At 40.4% G+C, this 15,192-nt stretch overlaps 1 protein-coding gene across 1 annotated transcript in view; it reads right to left on the bottom strand.

The window, feature by feature from the left end:
* The window catches only part of Ost48 (dolichyl-diphosphooligosaccharide--protein glycosyltransferase non-catalytic subunit Ost48), a 52,607-nt gene that overhangs the window by 7,138 nt on the left and 30,277 nt on the right, over positions 1 to 15,192 (bottom strand). Inside the window, exons 9-14 of the mRNA XM_034984098.2 lie at positions 6,653 to 6,779; positions 4,740 to 4,855; positions 4,465 to 4,611; positions 3,002 to 3,257; positions 2,467 to 2,607; positions 1,736 to 1,923 (exon numbers count right to left, since the gene is read on the bottom strand). Of these exons, the coding sequence (XP_034839989.2) occupies positions 1,736 to 1,923; positions 2,467 to 2,607; positions 3,002 to 3,257; positions 4,465 to 4,611; positions 4,740 to 4,855; positions 6,653 to 6,779 (975 nt within the window). The remainder of the gene's footprint in view (positions 1 to 1,735; positions 1,924 to 2,466; positions 2,608 to 3,001; positions 3,258 to 4,464; positions 4,612 to 4,739; positions 4,856 to 6,652; positions 6,780 to 15,192) is intronic.

The raw sequence follows: 15,192 nt of genomic DNA, 5'->3' as shown, positions 1-15,192 counted from the left end.
GATTCTTTTTCTTACCACTATAATAAAAAAAGGGCAAATTTTGACCCTTAATTTAAAATTCATTTTCCGTCCTTTGTTTAGCAATACGAAAAGGAAAAAGATGCAGGTACTCTAAATTTAGTTTAAAGAAAAACATCACATTTGTTGCCATTATCTAGATAATCTGCAGGCTAGTGAAATTTCACATAAAGTGGCAAATTTCTTGTAATCTGCAGATTAAGGACCTGTTTCACGACTTCCAGATAAACTTTATCTAGCGAATAAATCTGACGTTATGACAGTTTTTGTATTGGGAATCTGTCAAAATGACCAATTAATCTGTTAGATAAAGTTTATCTGGCGGTTGCGATACAGGCCTTCTGCACTCTAATTTACGCACAATAGTGGTTCCAATCGAATAATATTAGACACAGGTTTTAGTTCACTCAAATAGGGGTTTTCGGGTGGAATGGGTATTTTTCAATGGGTAACGATTTCGTGAAAGGTAAGAGACGAGAAATCCTATGAACATTAGTGGTCGTTACATTCAGTTAACTGTTAGGACAATAATGTTCAAACTCAGGAACTAAAATTATTAATAAAAAATCTTGGTATTTAACTTAATGTGAAAAAGTCAGTGGAAACACACGCTAGGGTCACTCTGAGTATGTACAATTACTGTACCGTTATCTATCACCATTGTTTATCACTGCCCAAAAATCGACCACTTCCTGTAATGTGAAATATCTTTTAGGGCGCGTTCCCAATCTGTCGTGACGACAGTCGTGCAGTAAGCGTCATGGCGTTTATATTTGAATGTAGGTGTTCACATGTTCGTAATACCGATAGACGTTGGGGTCCCAAGGTGCTGGAATGGCGACCTCGCACCGGAAGACGCAGTGTTGGTAGACCCCCCACTAGGTGGACGGACAACATCAGGCAAAGCAAGACCGTGGCGTGTGAAAGTCCGTACAAGAGACCTATGTCCAGCAGTGGACGTCTATCAGTTGATGATGATGAACGGCACGACTGACTGTCGTCCACGACTTTTTTTTAGATGTGACGAGATTGTCGTGATAATGGGAACAGCTAGCGATGACAGTCGTCTGACGATAAATTTACGGTTGCGACATAGTAGGAACGCGCCCTTAGGGTAGGCTCGCACTACGATATTTTGCCGCGCGATTTTACTCGCACAATGCTATGACATGAGGATATTGTATGAAGCCGTTCGCGCGTAATTTTTTTTGCGGCTTCATATAATTGCCATATCTTAAGTTATAACACCACGTAAGTCAAAAATAGCAACTAGTGTAAGATTACTTATTAATATTTGCAAACGAAAAAGGCAGACTATATCGGAACTGATAAATAAGTGACCATCATTTTTGTACCCTAATTCGAGCAAATAAAAGTATCTTTTTACGAGTCCATCGGAGGGTGCCACACTGGCGCGACCAGAGGATGAGATATACAATGCGACAAGGCTATCTTGGCGCGTGGCAAAAATCGGAACTAACGTTGCCGTCAAGTGTCCCCTTTGTTCTTGTTTGAATATTCTAAGCCTTTGTTCTCCCCTGTCAATGTCATTCAAGTGCCAAGAGTGCCTTGTCGCATTGTACAAACCGTTCACTATGTATAACTTGTCGCTTGCCGTCATGTTGAGAAGTGCAATGGTGCCAACATGACAAGGGACAAGTTATAATGAACCTTCTGTACGTGTTCGCGCGTTATAAATAATCAAAATGTCCCGCACCTCTCTCTGCAGCTTCCTCCGCTCCTGCTTCAGCATCTCCTCGTGCTCGTCCTGGTGGTCCTGCCTCGCTCGCAGCCGCGCCACCTGCGCCTCGAGGCGCGCCACGGCCGCCGCCTGCAGCGCCGCCTCCGCCTCGGCGCGAGCCGCGCGCCCCTTCGCCTCGCCGGCCGACTTGCGGAGTGCCTCCACTGTGGAATCACATCATGCCCTGCTTTAACATTAACCGCCTCTTTGACAAGCTAAAGGCTTGTTCACAATAGCCAAATAGCGGACTGGAGGAAGGGTAAACGGGGAGATCCGCCCCAGACTTCGGGTCTGGAGGGGGCCTCCAAATCTTGAGAAATCCTCACTAGTCAAACCCTGAATCAGTTCCAAATATATTCGATAAGTAGGTACGGCCCAGTTTGTAGTTGCAGGTCCCAAAAGATCAATTATGAAATATTTTCGGGCTCGCTTCGCTCGCGCCTGTAACTAATTTGATATTTTCTAATTGTGTGCTAATGTTTTCTAATCTAGAAATCATGATTTTATAAAACTTAGAAACAACTGTCAATTCTGTCATTTTATTCGCGATATTATAGTCGCCTGTTCGTACTCAATATTTTTTTTATAGACTAGCACTTAGCAAGTCTGACTGCAGCCAAGCGCTGGTCCGACTGTCGTAGCTTGTATCTTGTATACATTTTAGAGAAAACTTGGGTGTCGTGAGTCAGGCTGCGTGTTGTACTCACGCTCGGTGTCGTGGTCGCGGTCCAGGTGCGAGGCGACGCCGTTCTGGCGCGCCGCGCGCTCGTCGTTCAGCTGCAGCTTCAGTTTCCGCACTTCGCTCTCCAGCGCCGCCTTCGCGCCCACTAGCCTCTCCAGCCGCACGTCTGTACATGAGATGAGATGAGATGTTTTTTTTTTTAAATAAATATCTATTCTGCTAATTTAGCTAAGTTTTTTTTTTTAAAAACGTCAATCTAGAAGTTTCCGGCTCCAGCAGCCATCTCTCATACAGCAAGCATGGCCGCCTACCTAAAGGAGAGTAGGAGCCGACACGCAAGTCTCCTTCGTGCCTCGTCGCGAGCAGAGGCCCTTTGAAAAAGGACCCCGAACAGGTTCAATTAGTCGAACATAATCCGACGTGAGTCTAGCCAATAAGATAAAATAAAATAAAATAAAAATAAAGATCTTATCGTTGAGAGAAAGTGCTTTTTTTCTTTCTTTCTTCGCTCTGGGCTGGTTTCCGCATAGAAAGTGCAATCAAAATGGAAACGTAGGTACCTAAAGTCCCCTCGCCCGCCTCGTTGAGCAGCTGCTCCGACTGGTGCGACACGAGCGCCAGCGGCGGCACGCTGCCGCACGCGGCGCCCGCGTCGGCGCCGGGCGCGCTGGCCGCCTCCACGAAGGCGCGGCCGGCCGCCGCCGCCGCCGCGTCGCGCGCGCGCACCGCGTCCCGCGCCAGCGCCACCTCGCGCTCCAGCGCCGCGTGCTCGCGCTTCAGCCGCTCGTAGCATGAGCACTTCTCTCTGTGTTCCCGCTGGAACCATGCGTTACAAAGTTTTCATGTAGATTCTAGTCATTGGCTATAGGTATAGCCAGTGGCGTGCAGGTCATAGAGGCATAAATGCACTGCTTACCCCAGTTGAAATAGCTCAATGCATATTTTTCATTATGACCTGCCAGTAAACAGGTTTCTACCTAACTAATGCCTACCCTGGCTTCAAACACTGTGCACGCCACTGGGTATAGCTCATAACTGAGTAGGCTCTTGCTGTAATGGAGCGTAACAGTTATCACAAGTTGATAAATCTCGTGTCACGTCATCACACTCCCTCCCGCACCGCTCCACTGCCGCAGGAACCTGCTCTGCTATTCAGTTATGCGTTATGCCTATGCGATTTCACATAGTCTGTAGTCAGAATTTCTAAGAAGCGGTTAACTGCAAAAAGTTGATTTTGAGTTATCGAAAAAAATATGAAAATTTAGAAAAATTAATGTTCTAGAATGTTACGTAAGATGATATTTCATCAGCATTTAAGTTTGGTCATAATATGTAGCTATATTTTTAGAAATATTATTAGATTTTGAAAATTTCCAATTTTCTGCCAATAACTCGTAATCTAGTTTTTATAATAACTAGCTTATGCTCGCGACTTTGTCCGCGTGGACTACACAAACTTCAAACCCCTATTCCCCCCCCCCCCCCCAACCCCCATTGGGGATTGAATTTTCAAAAATTCTTACTTCAAATTCAAATTTAAATTTCTTTATTGCGAATATGGGTAAACAGTGCAGCTGTTTCTTAGCGGATGCCTACGTCACAATAGCTATCTGCATGCCAAATTTCAGTCCGATCTGTCCAGTAGTTTGAGCTGTGCATTGATAGATCAGTCAGTCAGTCAGTCAGATACAGGCTTTTTACAAATAGAAGGCCGTAGAGGATGATACTGTCATAGACCCACTACGCACGATCGGCGTGGGTATGCGCATAGAGTTGCGGCGACTGCGTGCGCATAGACTCGACGATTTCCATATAAATTGCAGACTCTAGCGATCACCGTCAACTGAGTCGCCGGGCAACTATAGTCGATCGTGCGTAATGGGTCTTAAATGGAAGCGTTCTCAGTTCGCAGGCGGTGTTTGCCTGATACTTAGTTCTCAACACTGTATGTACACTCTCACGAGTGTCAGCAAAACTCCACTTCTAAGTATAGAGCCAGCAAGAGTAAAGATAGGCTAGTCACCTGTAGCTGCGCGTACTCCTCTTGCAGCTCCTCTATCCTGTCCTTGAGCAGTTCGAGCTGGTAGCCGAGCGCCGCCTTGTCGTTGTCCAGCTGCGCGTTCAGGATCATCGCCTTGCGGAACTTTTCCTCCACCTCTTTGAGCTCATGCTGGAAATTAACACATTTATCGTTATTTTAGGATTCCGTACCTCAAAAGGAGCCCTGATAGGATCACTTCGTTGTCCGTCTGTCTGTCAGGTCTTAGGACTTCGAGGATAAGATCCGGTATGAATTACCCTGAGGTCTTTGATGCTAAGCACGTCGTCCGAGTCCTCTGAGCTGCGCCGCGGGGAGTGCATCGCACTGGGGCTCAGCGTCGCGAGCCGTCCGCCGGGGCGCCGCCCCACTGTCTCTGGAACCAAACACTACAGTTAGGGAGGGATATACGTACATGTATAACACGCAAACGAACACGACGTATCATCATCATCATGATCAACCCATCGCCGGCTCACTGCATAGCTTTGTAGAGGTTGGGTTCAGTTTCCACGACGATTATGTCCGTGAGCTGATCGACTCTTCGCGACTGTTCTCGTCTTTGGTGTGACAAAAGTTCACAAAAGTGTAATTGTATGCAATAAAATGACTCTGGGCTGTATGATCACGTTCACGTTAGATGCAAAGCTTCAATGGAACGCCCATATATCAACACTTGCTGGTAAACTCAGCTCTGCTGCTTATGCTGTTAGAAAGATTCGACAGTTAACTGACGTGGAAACTGCAAAAATTGTGTATTTTGCCTATTTCCACAGTATTATGTCTTACGGAGTCTTGCTGTGGGGTAAAGCGGCAGATATTGGGAAAATATTCGTATTACAAAAAAGGGCAATACGTGCAATTTATAATTTAAAACCGCGCGATTCCCTACGAGAGATATTTAAGGAAATAGGTATTCTTACAGTAGTACTCCCAATATATTTACAATAATATAATTTTTGTACGACAAAACATTCACAGTTACAAAAAAATCAGTGATCTCCATGATAGGCAAACTAGAAACAAAAATAAGCTAGCTACTCTTGCGCTCCGCCTCTGGAAGGTGCGAAAGTCGTTTGTGGGAATGAGTGTAATATTTTATAATAAAATTCCACAAGCAATTTTAGACTTGCCTTTACACAAGTTTAAAAAATGTGTTAAGGGTATGCTCCTAAAAAAAGCATATTATACAGTCGCAGACTATGTAAACGATAAAAAAGCTTGGATTTGACTCGCTCCAGCAACGCACGGGGCTGCAATGGCTTGTATAGTACGGTATAATAGCATTGTGAATTGAAAAATTAAAAAGAGCAACCGTCGAGTTTCTTGCTGGTTCTTCTCGGTAGGAACGGCATTCCGAACCAGTGGTAAATTAAAACTACCTGACTATTCATAAGCACTTTTAAAAAGTTTACATGAATAAAAAAACATTCTATTCTATTCTATTCTATTCTATTCTATTCTATTCTATTCTATTCTATTCTATTCTATTCTATGGAGTAAGGAGAATTTCTTGACAGAAAAAACCAACACCTATTTATTGGTCGCAGTCGAATATACTAACCACTAGACCAACGAGACAGTGTGACTTGAAATACACTGTAACATACGTCGAGTCTATGCCAATCCGCACATGGCGGACTATGGTCTTAAGGGGGCTCAGGACGGTGCTTTCTTCATACAAACGTAGGAGGGTAATTACTACATTATTTGATACTGTACGCTCAAACTAAGTATTATATCGATTAATCTCGTCATTATCTAGGTTTATTGATGTATGAAACATTGAAAAAAATATTGATTTTAAAGTTACGAGCCTCAAAAGATTCCTATTTTAACACTAAATTTATGATACTTTGGGCGTAAATAAATAAGATTAGGGGTATGAAAATACTAAGAAATTTCACATTAGACATAGTTTATTTATTCATTAGTTGAAATAACTATACTTTGCAAACATAAATTCAGTAGTTTCTTCTCTAAAATACTTTTCCTAAACCCTTGATTTCGGTGAAATCATCGTGCCACTCACCTTTCTCATACAATGTCAAGTCTAAAGCAAACAGGTTCGGTCGAGCGTACTGCGTCATCTTAACCCTTCTCATTCTGAGAGGAGACCTGTGTCCAGTCGTGGGTCAGCGATGTGTTGATTATAAGCTAAAGGCGTGTTTACCTGAGTACATGTCATAGGCCTTGTCGGCATGGTCCTCCTGCTCGCGCTGCTGCCGCTCCAGCTCCCGCATGCGGATGTCGCGCGCCTCCGCACGCGCCGCGCGCCGCGCCGCCAGCCGCTGCTCCGCCTGCGGGGAACACCTTCATTAGTCATCATCATCACCATCGCACTGTTCACGACAGTTGGGAAACTTATAACAGAACGTCGAGGGTTCCCCTACACTGGCAGATGTAACCTACATTTGACGATAGGTAGGTTATGAAATGACTATTTAGGTATCTTTTATTTCACGTCACTAATATTTCACAGATGTCGATTCAGGATCTAAACCGCGAGTTTCCTTACTCTAGTTCACTTTGACTTTGACTATGGACCTCATAAGAAAGCTCAGAGTCATTCAGCAGGCGATGGAAAGAGCTATGCTTGGAGTTCCTCTACGTGATCAGAAATGAGGAGATCCGTAGGAGAAGAGAGTGACCGGCAAAGGCAAGGTGGCTATGGGCAGTGCACATAGTTCGAAATACCGATAGACGTTGGGCTCCCAAGGTGCTGGCCGCCTTGCACCGGAAAGCACAGTTTTGGAACACCCGCCACTAGGTTCTCGACAGGTCAGGTCAGGTCAACGACATCAAGTAATTCGCAAGGAGCCGCAGGTATACCTATTTCGCAATAGTTTGTAATTCTACGATTACAGAAACCGAAATGGAACTGAACAATTACAGAGCTGGAACATGTATTCAATAAAATATACTTAGTCACAGCATACTATGACGTTTTGTGTTTCCCTTCTTCCTGTAATTCTGCGTCATAGAATGTCCCTCCCTTTTAAATTACAGAAATACATGTTCCACTATCTAGTAGGTACGTTTTATAGCACACGTACATCAATGCAATAGTCTTGGACTGTAGTAATAAAATGAACTGATTTTTGTATGGCGGTAGTTCAGGGTGTAAAAAAGAGAATAATTAAAAAATCATGATTTTTATTTATCTTTAACATGAACTTCACGCTGTACGGAAGTGAATAATGACGTCACAATTCGTAAACAACAATTTTCTTATTTTTTTAACATAAAAATAGAGTAATTTCTGCAGCCAATATTTTTTAAGTATGATAAAAAATTAAATTTTTTAACATAAAAAATATATTTCTCGTTTTAGCCATATTGTGACGTTAATAATTAATTATTTTAAAATGACTAAATATCATGATTTTTTTAATTATTCTCTTTAATAATGAATTCTTTCATACCACCTATATACTGCTGGATTGGACTAAATGCGTATTATGTATTGAGTAGAATTATTTCACCTAAATGTGTTTTAAAGTAGGAATTTGAAACAAAAACACAATATTTATCGTCGAACGTTAGTTATCGCGGAGCCAGCTTGTTTGTGGTAGGTATTATCGGTTAATCTAAACGCACATTAACCTGCTTTGCTATCGTATAGGTACGTTGTCCTTAATCATTCTTTGTTCATAATATTTTTATTGTTTTATATAACTTGCTCATGTTCATTTTTAGGCCCATTTGTTGAGAACTATGGAGAGGGCTATGTAAGGGGTTTCCAAGAGGGATAAGATCCGAAATGAGGAGATCCGCAGGAGAACCAAGGTCACGTTTGGTGGCGCTCTTTAGGGAAGGCCTATGTCCAACAGTGGACGTCCACATACTGATGATGATGTTGAGAAGTACGGTCATTGAGCATTGTATTTTAGTCTCCCAGAGTCTCTACCATGACGACTATGTCATCGGCAAATCGCAGGTAAGTGACGTACCTACTCACTGTTGACGTTGACGCCAAGTCCCGGAAAGCGCAGCGTTGGAAGACCCCCCACTAGGTGGACTGACGACATTAATTAACGAGGCGCAGGGAGGCGCAAGAACGTGCCCCATGGAAGTCCCTGCAAGACAGTACCTATGGCGAAGAGTGGATACCTATCAGTTTATAATAATAATGATGGCGATGATATATGGGCTACTTATTATCCCGGAAAATTGAAGAGTTCCCATAGGATTTTTAGGAACCTAAATCCACACGGACGAAATCGAAATCTAAATAAATGCGAAAGTGTGTCTGTCTGTCTGTATGTCTCCTAGCTTTTCACGGCCCATCCCGTTTAACCGATTTTGACGAAAGGAGATTGCCCATTTTCTTAGGAGCTTTGGGCCCCCCCTAATATAATTGTTATGTCACCATAGTTTTAATTTGGTTTTGTAGACAAATAATTACCTTTTCATATTCTGCAAACGATTTCCATTTATTCACTCTGGTTATAAAGAAATCTTATTTTTTATGTTGCTGATATTGAGGTTATATTTAATTAATACTTCTTCAAAATAAATGGATGTTTACGATTCTAACTGTAATTGCGGATATTTTCAATAATAGAGTGAAAAAAAGTCGTAATAAAACATATTATAATCGTAAAAAAACACATTTTGCTAAATTTAATTTAAGTTTTGACACGACCACAAAAGAGGGCCCGTTCACGGGCGATCTCCTTTGGTACAAAGTTAGCTTACATCCCGGGGAAAGACATAGGCAAATCAAAGAGTTGCAAAAAAAAGTCAAATGATTTATTCAAAATAGGTAGGTAATAAATTACTCTTTTCGATTTTTCGATTGCGACAGGATTTTTAAAAACCGAAACTCACACGGACGAAGCCGCGGGCATTACCTAGTGCATAATATACCAGCAGTTAAAATGTACAGCATATGGGTACCGTGAGTCAATGAACGCATGTTCGGTTACCCGTACAAGGTATACGATGACATCATGCAACGGTTTTGAATTGAACGCTTCCAAGGTGCTGCATGGCTATATGGCACTTTTTAGACTTAAATCGAGCTTTGAAAAAATAAAGTCGAAATTAAATCACCAGGAGACCGAAAGAAAGCACCGAAAGGTGAAACTGAGGCTGACAGACGATCGACGTGGTAGGTATTCAATGCGCTGGATCTAAAAACATGAGAATTTTCATGTACCTAGATAAGTTCTCTGTTATGATGTTATTCCACAGACGATTTTAGACTGGCCTTTACACAAGTTTAAAAAATCTATTAAAAGTATATGCTCCTAAAAAAGCATATTATACAGTCGAAGACTAAACTATAAAAAATCTTGGATTTGACTCGCTCCAGCAATGCACGGGGCTGCAATTGCTTGTACAGTGTGGTATAATAACATTGTAAATTGAAAACTTAAAAAGAGCAACCGCCGAGTTTCTTGCTGGTTCTTCTCGGTAGGAACGCGCGGCATTCCGAACCAGTGGTAAATTAAACTAGTTGACGATTCAAAAGCACTTGTAAAAGTTTACTTGAATAAAAATATATTCTATTCTATTCTACATAGGAATCCGCAACAGGTTAATTTTCGTTATCTTGATAACCACAAGTCACAACAATAAACCGTCTGTATTTCAAATTTTAACAATCCAAGCGTAAAATATCATATCAACAAAATATATAGAGCAATTTCAGCTTTAAACTAAACAAATATAAGAGCTACTTTGGCGTGATATGAGAGATCAGCTGAGCAACCGGCCAGCAAGGACGTCTAGAGGTGTTCCAGTTAAAGAGCGATCCTCGATGCCCGCGGCTATAATATCAATTCGTAAATATATTTGATATTATTTCTATGCATCCACTGTGTGTCCGTCCGTCCTTCTGTCTGTCTGTCTGTCTGTCAGCGGGCTGTATCTCATGAACCGTATGTATATAATAATGTATATAATACTAGAGGATGCCTGCGACTAATCCCGTGGGAACTCTTTGATTTTCCGGGATAAAAAGTAGCCTATGTCAGGATGTAAGCTAACTTTGTACCAAATTTCATCAGAATCGGTTAAACTGTTGGGCCGTGAAAAGCTAGCAGACAGAGAGACACACATTCGCATTTATAATATTAGTACGGATATTAATGAAACTGGTTTTCAGTGGTGCCAACGGGACCCTTTTTCTAAGCATCCACTGTGCGTCCGTCCGTCCTTCTGTCTTTGTCTGTCAGCGGGCTGTATCTCATGAACCGTATGTATAATATAATGTATAGGTTAATATAGAGAGTTGCGATGATTTCAATACACACTACACAAAATAAATTTTAAAATTTCAAATGCCAGGAATCGAACCCGGGACCTCCCACTGATAAGACCACAGTGCTTACCACTGCGCCAGGGAGGTCGTCAAAAAAGTAGTGGGTTGATCATGATGACGATGAAATTTTGGACTTTACGCAAACACGAAGACGTTTTCGAGATTAGCGACATTTCTCTGCGTTTCCTGCTTTTCTAACCTGTGGTTTCCTACAATAAAACTTTTTCTTATCAATAAGGCGTAGATAATTGCTAGGTTAGTTAACTTACAGCTAGTTCTATCAAGTACCGGTAAACGTTAATGGATTTCTCAGAAGATACCTGCCCACATCCTACCTCCTAGATTGTGAAGTTAATAGACTTAGATACCAGTAGGTAGGTAATTACTAGTTTCACCTGTTCTCACTTTCGTAGAAAGATTTCTATGAATTCCTAAGGCGTGTCCTGTCACGTAACAGCACTAACCAGTTTCAAATCTTATTTCAGTGGAAAACTGCCTAAGCGTAAGTTTAGACTCAAGGCTTTTTATCGCTACATTCCAAAACTTGTACAAAAACTGTAGGTATTGAAAAATGACAGATTTTCATATAAACTTTCATCCCATACCTAACCACGCAAGGGGTGGAATTTTCAAAAATTCTTTCTTTAGTGAGCTTTATAAAAGGAATCTACTGTCCAAATTTTAAGGCGGTTTAGCCTTTGAGTTAATAGCTCAGTCAGTCAGGCAAGACAAGTCTTTTTATATTCTTATAGATTTATTATAAGTAGAGACTATCCCGCAACTTTCTCCGCTTGGATTAATTTTTTTCGAAACACCCGTGGGAGGTGTTGGATTTTCAGGAATAAAAAGTATCCTAGTCAAAAACTCAATCTCTCGTTGGCTCTACATTAAGTAAAATAAATAAAATAAAAAAGCCTTTATTGTCTAATACGTTAATTCGAATGATGTCTCCTATTACAATTATTTATTTATTTTTACATCATTTTTGATCATAAATTCATCGTATTCGAAACAATACCAATTCATAAAAATATATCAGTTCATTCATCGTCATAATAAAATTAGTTTTTAATGTCAAAATTTATGTTTATATGTTATATTTAAGTCCCTTATACATTACGTACATATGTAGATAGTAAATTCAGGACAGATGACACTTAAAGGACAATGTTCAACGAGATTAATGAGTGCTGCTGCTGCAGTGGTGCACCTTTGAGATACAGAACACTTGCAACTTTTTACTGTGCGACATGTCTCTCGTGTGTTCCTAAGATTTTGCGTTTGTCTTGAGTCTAGATTTTAGAAGATGATGACGCCTGAAGGAAGAATAGAAAGCAAAAGGAAGTAGGAACAGGTAACAAACTAGACGCTATAACTAAAGGCTATAATGAAATCCGCAGCTGTCAATGAATTGCCACTCAATGTAATATGATTTGCATATTACTACTAATCTCATAAATATTACAAGATTTCTTTTCAACATACTAGTTTGACAAAGATTTTAAACTATTATACTAGTTTCTTTATTAATCACTTGCTAATTAAATTCCGAGCTCCGATATTTTATAATAGGTATGAATAATTTATAAATTAATGTAATATCTTAAGTATTGACTAATAGACAAGTGGGTTGATACTTGATAGCTTTGCTAATATTAACAATTTACAAATGCAGAAGTTTCATAATGTTGACAATATCATAATATTTAACGCAATGGAATTAATATATAATCAAAACTAATAAATCAGTAAAAAACTTGTTGAAATCAATCAATAAATGTCTGAGAAATACATTACTATTTAAGTTTATCTATTTTATAACACAACGATGGCAGTCTCTTACTCGAGTGTGACGTCATTTGAAAAAAGCAACTGCTGAGTTTCTTGACGGTTTTTCTCAGTAGAATCTTCATTCCGAACCGGTGATAGAGTAACGTAGCATGAGAGGCACTATAGTACGCGACAGGTCGACATGGCAATCGGAGTAGGGACGCCCGGCACATCCGCACAGCCCCCGCTTTAACCCGGTGCGGGATAGCACGGGTGATTTGTGACGGGTGTGCGGGGCGTCCCCCGCCCCATACCCCGATTGCCATCCCGACCTGTCGCGTACTATATAATAGTTTTCCTACGGTTTTTTTTTAATTACTTTAATGACTAGCTTTTTTTTAATGACTAGCGCTTGAGTTGCTGGCAACTGACGATGCATGCTAAGATGGAGCGCGCTTGCCTAGAAGATGCCAATTCACTCTTGACTTAAATTGAAATACCTAAATAAGATTTGATTTGATAGGCTCTATCATTTGAAGCAAGATAACTATGACTAATACGTCAATTCAGTGAGATCATCATAACCAAAACTACAAGAGCAGACTTTAAATTAGGATCTACTTAAAATTAAGACCAACTTACATACAGCAGTATTAACCTTGCCGTGATCCGAATTACGAGCTCCGAGGATGACATAACGTAGGCGAATTTTGGCAAGGTCACCAGTCACCACACAAACACAAGTCTGTCACCAACTGAAGCCGCAGCTGAACTAGCAGGTGACACAATGGACGATTGTATGTTTATTATACTTATTATCCTATATCCAATAACACCACAAAATGTGTAACTAAATAACTTCGTGTAACTCTATCACAATGAGGTGTCATACTTGAACAACTTTTTTTTTTTAAAGAATGTTAGCCATGGCCCTTGACTAACATTTCCCTTTCCTCTCTAATTAAGCGTGAAGCTTGTGCTAGGAGTAGGTACGACAATAGTGCAACGGGTGGGGTTTGAACCGGCGACCTTTCGAATTTCAGTCCGCACCTTTAACCGTTGAGCTATTGAGGTTAGTAAAAACATTTGCATAAATGTGCAACAAACAACGACATGGAACTAGGAATCAGCTTAGCTTATAAGTTACTAGCTGATGCCCGCGACTTCGTACGCGTGGAATTAGGTTTTTAAAAATCCCGTGGGAACTCTTTGATTTTCCGGGATAAAAAGTAGCCTATGTCACTCTCCAGGTCTTTATCTATACCCATGCAAAAAATCACGTCAAACCGTTGCACCGTTGCGAAGTGATTGAAGGACAAACCAACAAACAAACACACTTTCGCATTTATAATAAGGGTACTGATAACATAGATGTACAGTACGCGACCGAAAGTAATGTACATCGACCTTTAGAAGGAGATAGCAGATTTGTACCGCGTTGTCCCTGTCGTTGAGACCGACAAAACTTCATATAGGAACGAGTGACAGAGACAACGCTCTACAAACGAACCAGTGGTAGATGCATCCGACTATTCGAAAGTATTTGTAAAAGTTTTATTTGAATAAAAAAGATTTTTATTTATATTATTTATTTATTTAAATCCGAAATATCATTCTAAAGGCCGATGTACATTACTTTCGGCCGTGTACTTTAGAATAATGGCACAGAATCGGAATTTTAGGAACATTCTCGCTGAATCATGAAAAACAAGGGGGATCCCTGCAGATCGGAATTCGGTTAAACATGGCATAAGTTCTGTGCTAAGCCATAACCAGTATACTTGGGAATCCAACTACTTCATCTGATTATTTTTTACAAAGAAATCTACACTAATATTATGAAGAAGTAAAGTTTCTAAGTTTGGATGTAGGGGTAATCCCCGAACCTAATGATCAGATTCTGAAAATTATACACGCGCAAGAAGTCGCGGCAAAAAGCTAGAACCTATTTAAATAAAAGAGAGAACCATAATAAACTCCTTAGAATTTTGTTACTCATATCGATTTCTAAACCACTAAATTTAAATAAGAAAGCTCTACCTAATAAAAGGTTATCAAAAGGCATAAGGTTAATCGGAAGTGAGACATGTTTTATTTAAAAGAACCAGTTGCCATAACTGGATGACGAACAGCAAAAGTATCGCTTGCGTATTAGAGCGTAGTATCCAAACAGTAGAGGCTTGACCTTAAAACCTACCGCTCTACGAAACATCGTGACATTTGAATGATATGGTCACGAAGTAAATTAGTAAATACATAAAAGAAACACGAGTCACGACAGGCACTCCGAAAAATTCTTAGCGGCTTACGTAAACAGAGTCTTAAAATTTTCATACAATATGTCCTAATGAATAGCACTAACACTGTTCATACAAGATAATGTATTAGACTGGCCTTCTACTGGCTGCCACGAGTCAGCAGGGAATTTTTTTGATAAGATAACTGAATATTATACCTACTATAATGTGTGATATGTCAAAATTGTCACAAAAATAAAACACAATCCAATGAAAATGCTAATCGAAATGCAATATTTCGTTCTCAAGAATGTTGATTTCCTATATAATATTATGAGGACATTTCCTTAAGAAATAAATTGGAAATGATAAAAACCCAACTCATCCATGGAAATTCTTTAATATGTGAGTCACACGAGAGTTTATGTTTCTTTT

Source organism: Maniola hyperantus, chromosome 3 (genome assembly GCF_902806685.2).
Source record: "Maniola hyperantus chromosome 3, iAphHyp1.2, whole genome shotgun sequence".
Taxonomy (NCBI): Eukaryota; Metazoa; Arthropoda; class Insecta; order Lepidoptera; family Nymphalidae; genus Maniola; species Maniola hyperantus.
This window is presented reverse-complemented; position numbering and strand designations above follow the sequence as displayed.